The 14,077-nt window shown below is 34.0% G+C and overlaps 2 protein-coding genes across 4 annotated transcripts; both read left to right on the top strand.

Moving 5' to 3' along the window:
• The first annotated feature begins 2,658 nt into the window (after window positions 1–2,658).
• Window positions 2,659–7,372, top strand: LOC115991617 (probable protein phosphatase 2C 51). 2 transcript variants are annotated; one of them, XM_031115436.1, is made up of 7 exons: window positions 2,659–2,742; window positions 3,085–3,401; window positions 3,903–4,149; window positions 5,729–5,849; window positions 5,971–6,103; window positions 6,679–6,778; window positions 6,948–7,372. In XM_031115436.1, exons 2-7 carry the CDS (start codon window positions 3,116–3,118, stop codon window positions 7,276–7,278), a joined length of 1,218 nt encoding a protein of 405 aa, XP_030971296.1. In that variant the 5' UTR covers window positions 2,659–2,742; window positions 3,085–3,115; the 3' UTR covers window positions 7,279–7,372. The 2 variants fall into 2 exon arrangements, with proteins under 2 accessions (XP_030971296.1, XP_030971294.1); XM_031115434.1 differs by having other exon boundaries at window positions 2,668–2,770.
• Window positions 7,373–9,794: 2,422 nt separating this feature from the next.
• LOC115988450 (probable inactive protein kinase At3g63330) lies at window positions 9,795–13,377 on the top strand. 2 transcript variants are annotated; one of them, XM_031112023.1, is made up of 11 exons: window positions 9,795–10,155; window positions 10,260–10,362; window positions 10,991–11,260; window positions 11,355–11,412; window positions 11,827–11,911; window positions 12,006–12,065; window positions 12,151–12,219; window positions 12,301–12,456; window positions 12,565–12,666; window positions 12,758–12,812; window positions 12,910–13,377. In XM_031112023.1, the coding sequence occupies exons 1-11, from the start codon at window positions 9,890–9,892 to the stop codon at window positions 12,988–12,990; spliced, it is 1,305 nt and encodes a 434-aa protein (XP_030967883.1). In that variant the 5' UTR covers window positions 9,795–9,889; the 3' UTR covers window positions 12,991–13,377. The 2 variants fall into 2 exon arrangements, with proteins under 2 accessions (XP_030967883.1, XP_030967882.1); XM_031112022.1 differs by having other exon boundaries at window positions 10,260–10,392.
• The last annotated feature ends 700 nt before the right edge of the window (window positions 13,378–14,077 follow it).

Raw genomic sequence — 14,077 nt, 5'->3', positions numbered from 1 at the left:
ACTGACTCAAGTGAGGCTCACACTTATCATTGTGGTCGATATGCTAAACTCTCAATGACAAAATTATTTTGATATTTTTTTTTTTAAAAGGACTGGGTTGTTCATTTTTGGTAAAATTGGTCAATTGTGCTTAATTGTTTTTAGCTTTTCTATTGGTAATTTTTGTTATTATGGAATTTTTTTGGGATTTTTATTTTGTTTTAGATGGGTCTAAATATAATAATAATTTTATGAAATAAAACTGCATAAACACTTTAGTTGGGGTGGTTATACTCGTGTTGGACACAGTCATTTGACACTTCCACACACGTAGATCTAATGAAAATGCCTAAAAAATATAAAACCTGGTGTAGTAGCCTTGATTGATGACTATTTCATACTGGATCTATAATTTCAATTCAAGTGTTTACTGAAAATTTTAAAATTGTCAACAATCTTTGTATTGGATTTTTTGCATAATTTGCTAATTGTATAGTCACCCTTTTTCCAACCTTGGACACCACAATAAACACACAACTGTGATTAAGTTGCAGATGTTGCATAAGAACAATTAGAGAGCACATAAGGTTATACATCTTCGGTTTTATAGTATATATTGATGATGCAGAGAAAATTAGTAGGTTGAATGCTTCGATCGTGCTGCTATCTACACTTGCAACTGATAGCTAGTAGTTAAGTTGAATTGTTTTTTATTAGGCAATTTTATTCTAATGGGCTGTTTTTGTAACTTTGAGCATTTTGTTTTATTATGTGTTTTGTCACGGTTTGCCAAAGGGGGAGTTTGTTAGGATCTTAATGTATTAGAACTTCAATATGTAATGTTGGCAAACCATGATCAAAATATTTAGTCTAAATTTAGGCTGCTCAAAGTATGTTTATTGTAAAGTTGGAATTGAGTAATTGCAGAAAATTACTGATCACTTTCTGCAAGGCTCGATCAATCGAAGCTAGTGCAGAATGTTTTTCTGCAGAATTTTCTAACCCAGGCCAAGCCCGTTTGACGTGTGGGGTTTTATGTCTTGCCTTAAGTATAAAAGGAAAAACCCTAGCCACATTTTCTAGTTGTTGTTTATACTGTGTGTATGAATCTCTTGCGAGATTTAGAGGTGTTTGCCTTGATACACACTTAGGGTTATCAAGATCAAAATTGATGTCGAGAGCTTGGTGATCACTTTAGTTGCTGTATAAAGACCTTAAAGAAAAACACAAGTGGGAGTAATTGTGGTTGCTGTGAATCTAAGAGAGAAGTAGTCCATGGACTCCGAGCTATCACGTGGTCGTGGTAGTAAGTTTTCTACTCGAGGTAGCAATAGGATGTTAATGATCTAAGTCGCTATTGTAAAACTTCGATTCTTTCATAGTGAATCTATTTTACCTTGAGGATAGTTAGGTTAAATCCTCCACAGGTTTTTTACTGGTTTGGTTTTCCTGAGTTATCATATCGTTGTGTTCTTTATTTTTCGCATTGTTTACTTGATATGATATACTTGTGTTAACCTAGTTTTGAATAATTTACCTAAGTAATTACTTGGCTAAATATCTAGGTTAATCAACTTGTGCTTTAAGGGGTCTAAAAACGTACACATTTTAATAACTGACATGACATCTATTTTAAGGTTTTGTTAATGAATTAATGACATGGAATGATCTTAGAATAATGTTGCAGACACAAACTAATTTACAATATTTTTACAAACTGCTGATGTGGCTTTAGTAATTTTCAAATAATCGTTGATAAACATAAATGTGATATTAGTGGTGGGCTTATATTAGAACTAATAAGAATTTGTCACATCAATAGTTTGTAAATATGTTGTAAAATAGTTTGTAGCTGTAGCATTACTCATGATCTTAACCATTTATTTTAGAACAAGGGTTGAGATTAAGAGAATTTTATGTGATAGAGTACTCTAGGAACTTTAGAGGATCTAAATCTCAAATTATATGGTGATATTATCTGCAAAAATAAACAGAACATCATTAGTTATATTAACTAAGAATCAGTAAATTATTAACCTTCCAAAGCTGCATCTGCCATTCCTAAAACATGTTAAACATAGGGGGGGGGGGGGGGGGGAAACCAATTAAATTTTGAGAAGGAAAAGTCAAACTTTCCCAAAATATTTATTAAAAAAACACAATTAAATTCAACCTAAGCCATTCAAAGTTTCAAACCCAGCTGCCAAAACATAAAAAAACTATAGTAAAATCCAATTTACACTACTTTCAGTTAATCATTGAGAGAGAGAGAGAGAGAGAACTATGTGTATGTCCCATGTTTAAAGCAAACCCAATTGAAATCTAACCAAACCAAACCCCCCCCCCCCCCCCCACCCCCAAAACACAAAACCCACAAAGTTCTAAACACCAGGAGAAAAAAGTCATATTTTTTAAACACACAAAGTTAAATTTTTTACGTACCAACTGCCAGCTTTGTAAAAACAGGCCTAGTAATTTCTTTCTTAAAATTTTGGGTTTAGTCCAAGGCTGTCATAGGCCTGAAATTTGAAATTTGTTTCACTCTAGTTTTTTTTTTTTTTTTTTTTAGCTTTTTGGGTCAGAAGGTTCTGGCCCAGTGAAGAGACGGGTCCAGTGATGGCTCTGATATGTAGATATATCTTTCAATCTTTATCCTAGTCATGATACGAACTGCTGATGATAGTTTTTAGTCTCAACTCAAACTCTCTGTCTCAGGTTCTTCATCGTGTCTCTCCTTTTATCTCTCAAACTCTTCCAAAATCAGTAAAAGCTCTAACCTTTTAAGCATTGGGTACTCTCAATTTTTCGAATTTCATTCTTCGCTCTATATCTGTATGTTGTGTTGTGTTGCTTCTGTTTTTCTTTCTGGATTCTATGTTGTTTATTCATTGTTGTGTTTGGCTGTATTTTCATATAACATAACATGCTTTCTGGAACACCACATAACATAAAAGTTTAAGCCCATGAGGTCAAGTTTCTAGCATTTTTCTTTTCAATCATCAAAAGTTACGAATATAAAATATATAGTCAGTTGAATACATGTGCGTATACTTGCTTTCTTCAACCGTTTTATTAACTGTCAATACATGTTTACAAACTTGTTAGGTTCGAAGTTTGATCACAATAAAAGTGGACAATGGAAGGGTTAAGGACCCTGTTTTTAGGTGTTGTTGTTGGGCTCTTTCTGCTTGGAAACTCGTTTTCTTATGGAGAAAGGACAATATGTGCCACATATTATCAAAAGGGTGGTGCTCCTGCTGTTCTTGAAAATCCAGAGTGTTCTAGCTGGGTTCTTTCCAATAATTTCTACCGAAACCACACAGTCAACTGTCTGTTGGCAGGATTCACCAATTTCGAAGATGGCAAGAAGCATTTCAAAGAAAGATTTTTTTGTGATCTTGATTTGCAGATTCCATTTCTAGGTATTATCATGACTTTTAACTAATTGTGCTTGGTTCTCAGTTCAATATTTGGCTTGCTTCGAATTGATGAGTAGTTTATGGTTCTTGAAAAACAAAAAGAATTTGAATCGAATGGCTTGATTCACAATATTTTGACACTTTTAAAGGTTGGATTTTGCTTGACTTTGACACATTTATTAGCTCAAATTCCAAGTTGTGCATAACAAACACCAACTCAAATAATCAGAAAACGTTAAACATTGTTAATAGTTTTGATTTGACACTAATTTCTACTAATTTTTAATCCAAAATATTACTATAATCATCTGGACATCACTTCTACTTATCCAAGACCCAGTCTGATGGCTGAGTTCTTTCCCTGGTCATCTATGCTCATTACTTTGAAATCTTATTAGAATGCTACATTTGTAAATTGAGTTCATGTTTGGCGCCAGTTTTTAATTTATGAATTTTTTCCAATTCCCACAAGGCAAAAATATTATTATATTTGATATGTTGCAGGTGAAAATGGGTCTATTGAAGATGTTAAAGTTGGTATGGTCGCAGTATTTGACCATAATGGTGTGGAGGACTCTGCTAAGATGGCTACAAATCTTCTAAAAAATTACTTTTTAGTTCACACATACTTTCTTCGTGATGAGACGTATGCATTTAACAAATTGATGGGACCGTTATCTTACAAGGAGGACCATGATATGGTATTTCCAGAGCTAAACCAAGTTAATGAAGTAGACCAATTTATTAGAAGGTAATCGTTCTTCCCTAGGTTATTAATTTTAATGGAGAAGAGCTCAACGGAAAGATCTATATTGGACTTACTCCCCAAAAATCATTTTGAAATTGCTGCTGTGCCTTTATCTTATGCATCTTATATATATTAATTTTCTCATGTTATGAAATTTAATTATATTCTTGTGAAATAATCGCAATATTTATATATTCATGTATGGATGTGTTTGCTTATGTTATTAAATTTAGAATCTGTATAATGAGCAGGATATTCCTTGTGAAATCTTTGAGTGCAATATATGCTCCAGTTCACAACACCCCCCCCCCCCCCAAATATGGCAATATGTGCTCCTGTTATGCCAATGAGTTCTAGCTCAAATGGCATTTTCTCTTCTTGTAAGTTCGAGGTGGAGGGTGAGATTGTAGGTTCAACACCCATTGGGTGCATGTGTGTTTGTTTATGCACATGCACTCAATATCTACAATTTCTGTATTTGTGTTGTTTTAGCTTGTGGTCTGTGCTCCTGTTATATCTGGTATATATGTGTCTTTGCACGTATCTTTTTCTTGCTGTTCATGATGTGTAATTAAGGATCTATATATTGTAGGGGATGATAGTTGCTCTCTGTGATTTGCACCCCTATTTTATTAGCTTTTTGCATGCTTGTGTGCTTGAGTGAGGTCGTTGTGTCTTCTGCAATTTGTTTGAGTTATTTACTTTTCTATTCTATGTTATAAATAAAAAATGGTTTTTACTTATTTGGTGTCTACTTTAACTCTGTATCTGCCAACCATAGCTTGATAATTTTGTAAAGTTAAAAATCACTTAGCAGTCCCTCACTAAAATGAACCCAAAAGTCTGGGCCAATTTTTAGTGACAGTTCCCTGGCATAATCTCTCCTACTTGATTCAACAAGTTAACAATGGGGAAAAAAGATTAGAGCAAGGAGAACACACATAAAAGAATACATGTGGCTAACCTTGATTAGTTTGTTGAGGATCCATTCTTGAACCCTAAGTTTTGGGACTAAGGCTTAGTTGTTGTTGTTGTAGGGACACATGCAACTGTCTAATAATTAAAGCATAAAGTTTTTGCAAATTCAATAACTAAGGTGCTACCACATAGGAGAAAACCTGAATCATTTAATGCCAATCACTAGTGCCTCATCCTAACATGCATGCTTAATATCCCAATGCATCAAGCAATATGTCATAGTATGCTCTGAGATTCTCCCTAAGGCCATGAGGTACATTAGGAAAAAAAATCTTCATGCTATCCCAAACTTAAGGAAGTTAGGCATTAACAAAATCTGCTTGATTAAACTTGAGTAAATATCTAGCATGCGAAAGTTGTCTGCTTCCCAAAGATTTTTTTTTTAAGAGTGCAGAAAGGGAACAAGAAAAAGTTCAAGCTGATTTTTGGTTTTAAACTTTTGATTACCTTTTATCTGGGGGCATGTCAGATGGGTTTTGATCCTTTTGCTGCACTTTGCATGAATTTCTTTGAACCCTCATCTATTTTGAGAATACACATTAGAGAGGAACAAGTTTTAAAAATTTCAAGGATGATAATGTTGCAATAATTTTGCAATTCATAGGGCTTTGGATTGCAGTTCTTTGTGGATGTTACCAAAAGGAGTTGATGGAACAATAAATGAAAAAATTTTGAAGGAAGCATTGTCGAGGACCATCCATGATATTGATTTAACTTTGTCCGAGGTAAGTTTTGCTAGCAACACTTTTTTTTCCCTCCTTTTCCTTTTTTTATTTTTTTTTATACATATTTGTTTCCTAAATTTTTGAGCTAGTCTTCTAATTTTACTTTGTGATGTTTTCTCAGGTTGCTTCTAAACAAAATCATGTTCCTGGATGCGTTGCCACTGTTGTTCTTATGATAGAAGGGCAAATATTAGTTGCCAATGGTTGCAACTCAAAGGCCTTTTTGTGTAATTGGCACTATGTGGAGGATGAAGGTCAGATATGAATCTATCTATCTCTCTCTCTCTCTCTCTCTCTCTCTCTCTCTCAGGGTCATAAATGGTTAGAGTCCATTTTATGCTAAGATGTTAAATTCCTAGGGCATCCTAGCTTTTTCAACCAGAATGTTTGCGTTGAAAAGGAAGACAATGAAGAGCAAACAGTTATGTTTTGCGTAAAAGGGAAAACAGATCAAAAGCAAACAACATCCTTACCTCACCTTGTGTTTAAGTACAATACAGATTAGTGTAGTTAATTGTATGAAGCCCACAAACAATGGCATATGCTTAAATAGTGCACGAGTTCAGCACATAAGTTTGGAAGAGAATAAATACATGTTAATTAATTGTGGATTAGATTAGTGCAGTTAGTTGTAACAGATTGAAAAGTAGTTAGCACTGTGTGATGGCTCTATTTGTTAGGTTAGTTTTGTTTCTCTTTGAATTAAGCTTGGGATCTTAGTATAATAACAGAGCATAGGCCTAATGTAATTATTCTATTTAGAAAGACCGTTTTAACATACTATGTGTACCAAGTTGATGTGTTGTTGCTCCTCATTTGAAAACACCAGATGTATGGATTGATCTGTCTGCTAAATTGGCAAGAAGGCATCATTCAAGAAGTCTCAGTGAAAGAACTGAAGATGGAACTGCTTGTGTATTCGTAGGAAGGTGAGTTTTTGTCTTGTATAAAGGAAAAAGAAATGAATGTTTATAGCTTTTGATTTTCTTATATGGATCCTAAATCTTATTTTCAAATAAATTATGAATATTGGTCGATAAAATTTATTTCTGGGGTTGAATTTTTCTTTCTAATTTTATTACTCTGGATCATTGGCAGGTATGGCAATTTGGCACCTAAGGTGACCGATTGGAAACCTTTAAGTGCTGTCAACAGTCATTTGGTGCTTGCATCTGATGAAATATTTAAAACCCTAAATGAACCTGATATCTGTGCTCTATTACATCAAAAACGTTATAAAAGCTATTGGACGTTGACCCCAATTCCATGTTATTTTATGACACCAAGTGATGCTGATTGCATAGTACATACTGCATTTCTTAAAGCCAGCAAAGAAGGGGGTATTCCATGTGATAATAGTAGGAGCGGTTATAACTTGTCAGTTGCTGTGGTTCGTCTGAGATCTGCTGGGGGCTTTATCATACATTAAATTATGGATTCCTTTACATGTTATTTTGCTTAACTTAGAGCTTGTTTAGCTTAGCTTATTATTTGGGTTATATAGCCTATTTTGTTTAGTGGATTATTTTAATAAATTTTTTCCTCTTATTTTAGAGTGTGCTTCAGGAATGTTTCCAATAGAATTTTTTTTTTTTTTTTTAATAACATATCTGAAAGAGTAAAACGAGGAGAATGAAAGGCAACACTCCAATCTAACAAGGCATGAAGAAAAAAAAAAGTTTAAAATCAAGGATAGTCTGTTCACGACCCTCAAAACTTCTAGAATTTTCTTTTTTCCAAAGACACTACGTAATGCAATGAGGCATTGCCCTCCAAAAGGTTATGTTTCTATGCCAATTGAAAGAACCCTACCAAGCTGCAAACATATCAATAACTCTCTCGGCTAACCATTGGAATCCAAATAAATAGAATGTCATTGACCACTACTAAAAAGTTATATGACAATGAAGAAGAAAATCCACGAACTCCCCATATTTTGTGCACATGCAACACCAATCCAAAAGAATAATACCTCTCTTCTTAAAATTGTCAGTAGATAACATCTTCCCTAAAGCAATAATACAAGAAAAGAAGGCAACCCTAGAGGGAACCTTCAAACACTACACCAATTTCCAAGGAAAAGATATGCCATTAAGCGAGGATATATAAGGAATGATTAGGGGTGTGCAATCAACCCACTGATCCACAAAAACCAACCCAATCCAATCCAACCTACTAGGTTGGGTCAATTTTTAGGAGTTGATGCATTGGGTTGGGTTGCAAATTTTTTTTTAACAATGGGTTAAGTTTGGTGCAAGTTAGTAGATTCAAAAGGTTGCCTAACCCACTTATATTTAATATATATTTAAAATATATATTATATGGTTTTGTTATTTACTCTTTTGATATGGTGAACTGCCAACAGTTTTATAAGATTATAAATCTGCTTTTATTTGTGTTGATTTGGTGCATAAATCATATTTGAAAGAAAGGATTTCTCCTTTAAACTTTCTCTTACTTTGCTCATCCCAATCTCCCTCCCATGTTAAAAGAAATATTATGAAGAAATAAATCAAGCATATTAATTAAAATATTTATGGTTAATAAAGAAAGGATGCTTAAAGTGATTATGTTAATTTATGGTAAGTAAAATTTTTTTTTTAATAGCCTAGTAACTTTTTTTTTTTTTAGAAAATAACGTTGGTAAATTTTTTTTGAATTATTTGATTATTAGCTTAAAAAAAACCAATGGTTGAATTCAAATTTTTTTGGTCATTGGAGCCCAGCCCACTAAACCAAAGATAGGCATTGCTCATAGATAGAGCTATGGCTAAGGTCTTCCCATGAGCCTAGTAAATACATATATCTCCCAGCTATGAGGTTGCCTTAGATGATTATTATTTTTTATAATAATTATGGTTCAACTTATATATATGTTCTAAAGAATTGATTTTCAACTGACATATTAACATAATAATGCCCATGATCAACAGCATGTTCACATCATCTATGTCAGCTTCAACTAAATAAATAGTATTTTTTTTTTAAAGAGAGTTTCAATATGCTCATGATGATAGTTTTTTATTATTAAACCAAGACATCAATCAATTTTTTGTGTAAATAAGAATTGGAACTCAAATTTCTTATTCAACCAACAAAATCTTTACTAGTTGAGCTAACTAAAACTCATTAATATTATAGTTAATCAGTCACGGAGATATATAACGGGGTTGAACCAAGAAGCCAAAAATTTTCATGTACGTAGCGTACTACAACTGCGGCTCAACAATTTTGGGAGCCTTAGGCGAAAATTTTAAGTGGATTCTTTTTCTAACTTTAAAGTCTAAATTTGTACAAATAAAAATTAATTTATTACATGGTTCAATAAATTAGTATCACTATAATACAAATGAGTTGATATAATATACATCAAATAATTAATTGGTGCGATAATTTATAATAATTGATAAAGTAAGATTTTGCATTAAAAAAAAATGTGATAACTTATTAAATAGTGTGGGGCCATGTGGGGGCCAGTTTAGTTTAGGCCTTGTGATGTGTTGGGGCTTCTGGACAAGACTGCAAAATGCTATGTGCACTGTGCAATCTTATCCTATCAAGTTGTGTGCACTGTTATTGTGCACTATTCTGCATTTTAAGATACAATGTGACTTTTTTAATGCATTTTATTGACCAATAAAAATACCTAAAATATTTTTTTTTGTAATTAAAATATATAGATAAATATAATTTTTTTTTAAAAAAAATGGGGCCTTTTTTTATTTGGGGTCTTTAGGCAATTGCATCAATTGTTTATATGGTGTAGCCGGTCTGCAACTGCCAGGGCAGAGAGTCATCGGACAATTTCCAAAAAATGTGGAAACGACATTGCACCGGCCGTTATGCACAGCTCATCATTCTCTCTCTCTCTCTCTAACTGACTCACTCTCTCTATAACTGACTCACTCGCAAAGCAAAACCCACATTCTGTCTCACTCATTCACTCAGGCTCGAAGCTCGATGTATTTCATTTCCTTACACTCTCTCATATTCTCTCTCTCTCGACTTTCTTTTATATTTTCTCCAAATAGTCAGTACTAATGGTCTGGTTATCGGCAGCTGCAACGTCGTCGTCCTTAATCTGCTTGCTATTTTTTGTGCTTACTAATGGCGCTTTCTGTGCTCGGTCTCTGCCTCCTCCAACTTGCTCAACTAGGCCTCCGCCTCTGTCTACTCCGACAACTAGGCCTCAGTCTTCTCCGACTTGCTTGACTAGGCCTCTCCCTCCGTCTATTCAAACTTGCCCCGCTAGGCCTTCTCCACCTCCTCCGGCTCCGACCATGCCTGCTGAGCTTGATGATCACAGGTTTGTTCTCTATAAAAAAATAAAAAGGAACTCATATATATATCAAATGTTCATTTGTAGTAGTAGATATGGGGTACTAATCTATGTTTCACTTTGCATTGCAGGTATAATTTGACAAAGATGATTGGTGAAGGAAGCTTCGGAACGGCCTGGCTTGCCTCCAAGTTCAATTCCAATGAATTGGAGTTCATTGTGAAGATCATAAGTGTATTATTATTGTTATTATACTATACTATTGTATGTGTGCACTGTGCGTGTAGGCAGATATATTAATTCTGTTGCTGCATGTGTGTCTCAATTAATGTGTGCTCTGTTTTATCAAAAAATAAAAAAAAAAATTCATGTGTGCTCTGTGAACAATTCATGAGGTCATGATATTGGGTTTGGGTATTTACAGAGAATTAAAAAAGCATAGGAATTTGTTATGAACAATGTCTATGTTACACACTCATGACTCATAGCCTTTTGTCTACTTGTTCTTTCTTGTTGCTAAGAGGCACGGAAAGTTAATTTAGGGTGCCTTATCCATGATATGCTAGTGTTGGCCGTTTTATGTTATAAATTTATATAAATTGCTCATGTCACCGTGTCGTACTTGTGTTTGTTCCTGCACCCGTGTTTGTATGTATCCGTGCTTCTTAGCTTCTCTCCCTTTGTTTTTTTTTTGTTCTGCTTCCCTGCTTTGGTACTGGGTTAAAAAGAAAATGTGAAATGCTCATTAGTCATTAGGAAAATTCTCTCTTCTCTTTGGTTATGAATCTCTAGAATGCTGCTTTCCCTTTCGCTTTCTGCCTTGTTGTGTTTGAGTTGTTGTGGATGCTTTATATACACGCAGACGTTCAGTGGCTCAGATGCACATGTAAGTGCCTTAAGGGAGGCACATTTTGGAGAGAATCTTACGGAGGCCGGGCTAGACATAACGCCCAAGTTTGTTAAAGCTTTTCAAAGGAATAATGGAGATGATTTACTGTTCCATTTAGTCTATCGTTTTGAGGGCATCTCCCTCGAACACCTCTTGTACGGAGGCCAAAATAGGTTTTGGTGGAACTGGTTAAAAACCACCCAGGAGGGTGAGAATGCCATTAAAGGCATTATGTTTCAGCTGGTAAGCTTAAGTGACGCTTTAAGTTAATTTATATTGTAAGCACGAGTTTTAGAGAATGACAATGATAATTTTGTGTAGTATTCTCTTCATTCAGATCTCAGCAATTGCTATTCTCCATGATCATGATATTGTTCATAGGGATTTAAAGCCCGGTAAGTCTTCTCTCTCAATTTTAAGTGCTAGCATCCAGTTGTTTTAAATTTCAAAATCTTCTTATATCTATGATGTGCTTATCTACTATGGCTTTGTCTTGCTAATGTTTAGTCCAATAAATATAAGTATATGTCAAAATGTTAAACTAGGAAAGTTTTTCATATGTTATGATTCTAAAACCTTATGACATCCTCAAATCAAGGCTTTGGTTTACTTTTGACTGTTACTTATATTAGTTAGCAGACTAAAAAACTAGTACGTTATCAAATGTTACTTGTTTTGTGAGCAATATTTTGGGTCTTGATTTAGTGGATTTGGGTGTTACTTGCGATTATGGTCCCAAAACAATGAACTTTTTGTCAAAATGGTGAGCTTTTTTATTGTGGAATTTTTTATTATTTTTTTTTTTTCAGGAAATATTGTAATATGTATACCAACCCAAAAGCGTAGGTGTGCGGCTAGCGTTGAGGAAATTAAGCAAATACGTGATTTTAAGTTGTAAGTTCCAAAAAATTTTATCTTCTATTTTTTTTTTTTTTTTTCATTTAACTATTTTGTGAAATATATCAACCCTTATTTTTTTGCATAACAGGAGACTAATTGACATGGGGAGTGCCACAAATGCCTACACAATACAGTTATATGGATCTTGGTAATTGGTAAATGAATGGTTGTTGGTCTGTTGCTTAGTAATGTGCTAAATAGAACTAACCATGCTTTTGTTTTTAAATTTTTAGGGCTCCACAATGTAGGGATTACATGCCTCCAGAAACTGGATATGGTTGGATGGCCAAACCACAAGCAAGGTATGTCAAATGTACTTTAGAATTTAAAATCTGAGGTGTTTGTCTATATTCTCTGATTTTATTTTCCCTTGTTTTCTCCAGTTATGATATGTGGTCAATCGGGATTATTTTCTTAGAGATGATTTTGGGAACCAATGAAATTTTCACTATCTCAAATATTGATAACTTGACACCTGAGCTAGTAGATCTTGTGTTGCAATATGATGAGGGTGATTTGATTGACTCTGATATCTATAGGTTGGGATACAATTCTAATTTTGTTGACTTCAAATTATTCATACCGTGGCATATCGGAATTATTAGTATTTTGATTTTATGGTTTTGTTGTTTGTTTTTTCCTTATAGGAATTTAGCTTTATTGGAGTTGTGCATAGGAGAATTTTCTGATCACTGTTCAGAGCAGGATTTTGCAGACAAGATCATTGCTAGGGATCCATTCCAACTGGGGTAAAATTATAAATTGCTAAATAATTTAATACATATATGTCCTATAAAAGCACATCATTTATATTACAACATGCTTTTTACATATTTGTAGCTTTCTGGATGTTGAGGCATTACGTTTGGCACGGCTTCTTTTACATTGGGATCCGGTATTTCAATCTATAATGCACTCTCTCTTTTTTTCCTTCGATTTTTCTCTTGTGCTTGCACATTATATAGTGAAACTCATTTTAATCTACCTTACAGGTGCATAGGATCAGCGCTCGTGGTGCTTTGCAGCATTCATACTTCCAGCAGAATGAAGCAAGAGCTTGCAGAGGAGATTAGCTTGTCAGATATTTTACAATAAATTTACTTTTGTGAGTTTGGTTGGTTGTGTGTAAGAGTTTGTTGTGTCTTTTGTTGTACAGTCTCTCACTCTCATGAATCTAAAAGAGTGGGCCAATTTTCATTGGCAGAACTGGCATAAAAGAATCTACAGTCTAGTAAGGCTTGGTTGTTATTGCATGCATCACTTTGTCTAAGGTGCTACCACCAAGGAGAAAACCAAGAATCATTTCACTAATGCCTCATCCGAACATGCATGCTTTATATGTCAAGCAATATGTTATAGCAATGCTGAAACTATGCTCTGACATTTTTCCAAAGGCCTTGATTTATATTAGGAAAAGGAACATAGTGCTATGTCAAATTTAAACATATTGAATGAAAGGAACATGGTAGCAGGAGTGTAATTTTTTATAGTTATACTTTCTTAGTCCAATTCTCTATAATATAGCCCAATTCCTTGATATTCTAAATCCCTAGCCCTAAAACAAGAAAATGACATTTTTATTCAAAATAAATATGCAAAATAGATTAAATAAGGTGCAAGGCAATTTTGTTATTCAAGATGCATAGATTAAAGAGAAGAAAAAGACAACATAAAAAAATTAAAAAACAAAAAAAGAGAGAAAAAAAGTAGTCATTAATGAAAATATGAATAAGCCAACAAAATAAATTAGATTTTTATAAGCCAATTCAATTCTAATGCAAAGTATCGAAAGAGCATTATAACTAAGAAACTAAAAGAAAAAAAAAAAAGCATAAAAGTTCAAACTCTAATATTACGTTCTTTATAGCAAATGATCATTTAGAAACTAGGCACAACCCACATAGGTGATAGGTGGTGTAATGCGAGAAAGAGATTCGCGCTAGTAGTGTGGTTCGATTCTTCCATCTAGCTTGTTGTAGATGCCCATATCCCTGCCTCCACCACCAGGAATTGACCAATATGTACCAGGATAACTACCAGTAAAGTAAATGCAATTAGCTCTACATCCCGAGAAATCAGATGCCTCAACAGATATGGAAGAATTATTTCCCAAGAAGAATGCTCTATGCTCAAGCTCTTCAATTCCTTCCACTTGCCACC

Source organism: Quercus lobata, chromosome 5, assembly GCF_001633185.2.
Source record: "Quercus lobata isolate SW786 chromosome 5, ValleyOak3.0 Primary Assembly, whole genome shotgun sequence".
Lineage (NCBI taxonomy): Eukaryota > Viridiplantae > Streptophyta > Magnoliopsida > Fagales > Fagaceae > Quercus > Quercus lobata.
Note: the sequence above shows the minus strand (reverse complement) of the source record. Positions and strands in the feature narration are given on the sequence as shown.

What these genes read in the sequence shown, in the direction of transcription:
- LOC115991617 (XM_031115436.1), top strand. Translation starts at nt 3,116, where the DNA reads ATGGAAGGGTTAAGGACCCTGTTTTTAGGTGTTGTTGTTGGGCTCTTT. An exon ending in TTTGCAGATTCCATTTCTAG is followed by an intron (nt 3,402 to 3,902) that starts GTATTATCATGA and finishes GATATGTTGCAG; the next exon opens with GTGAAAATGGGTCTATTGAA. An exon ending in GTAGACCAATTTATTAGAAG is followed by an intron (nt 4,150 to 5,728) that starts GTAATCGTTCTT and finishes TGCAATTCATAG; the next exon opens with GGCTTTGGATTGCAGTTCTT.
- LOC115988450 (XM_031112022.1), top strand. Translation starts at nt 9,890, where the DNA reads ATGGTCTGGTTATCGGCAGCTGCAACGTCGTCGTCCTTAATCTGCTTG. An exon ending in AAGGCATTATGTTTCAGCTG is followed by an intron (nt 11,261 to 11,354) that starts GTAAGCTTAAGT and finishes CTCTTCATTCAG; the next exon opens with ATCTCAGCAATTGCTATTCT. An exon ending in TTCTTTTACATTGGGATCCG is followed by an intron (nt 12,813 to 12,909) that starts GTATTTCAATCT and finishes TCTACCTTACAG; the next exon opens with GTGCATAGGATCAGCGCTCG.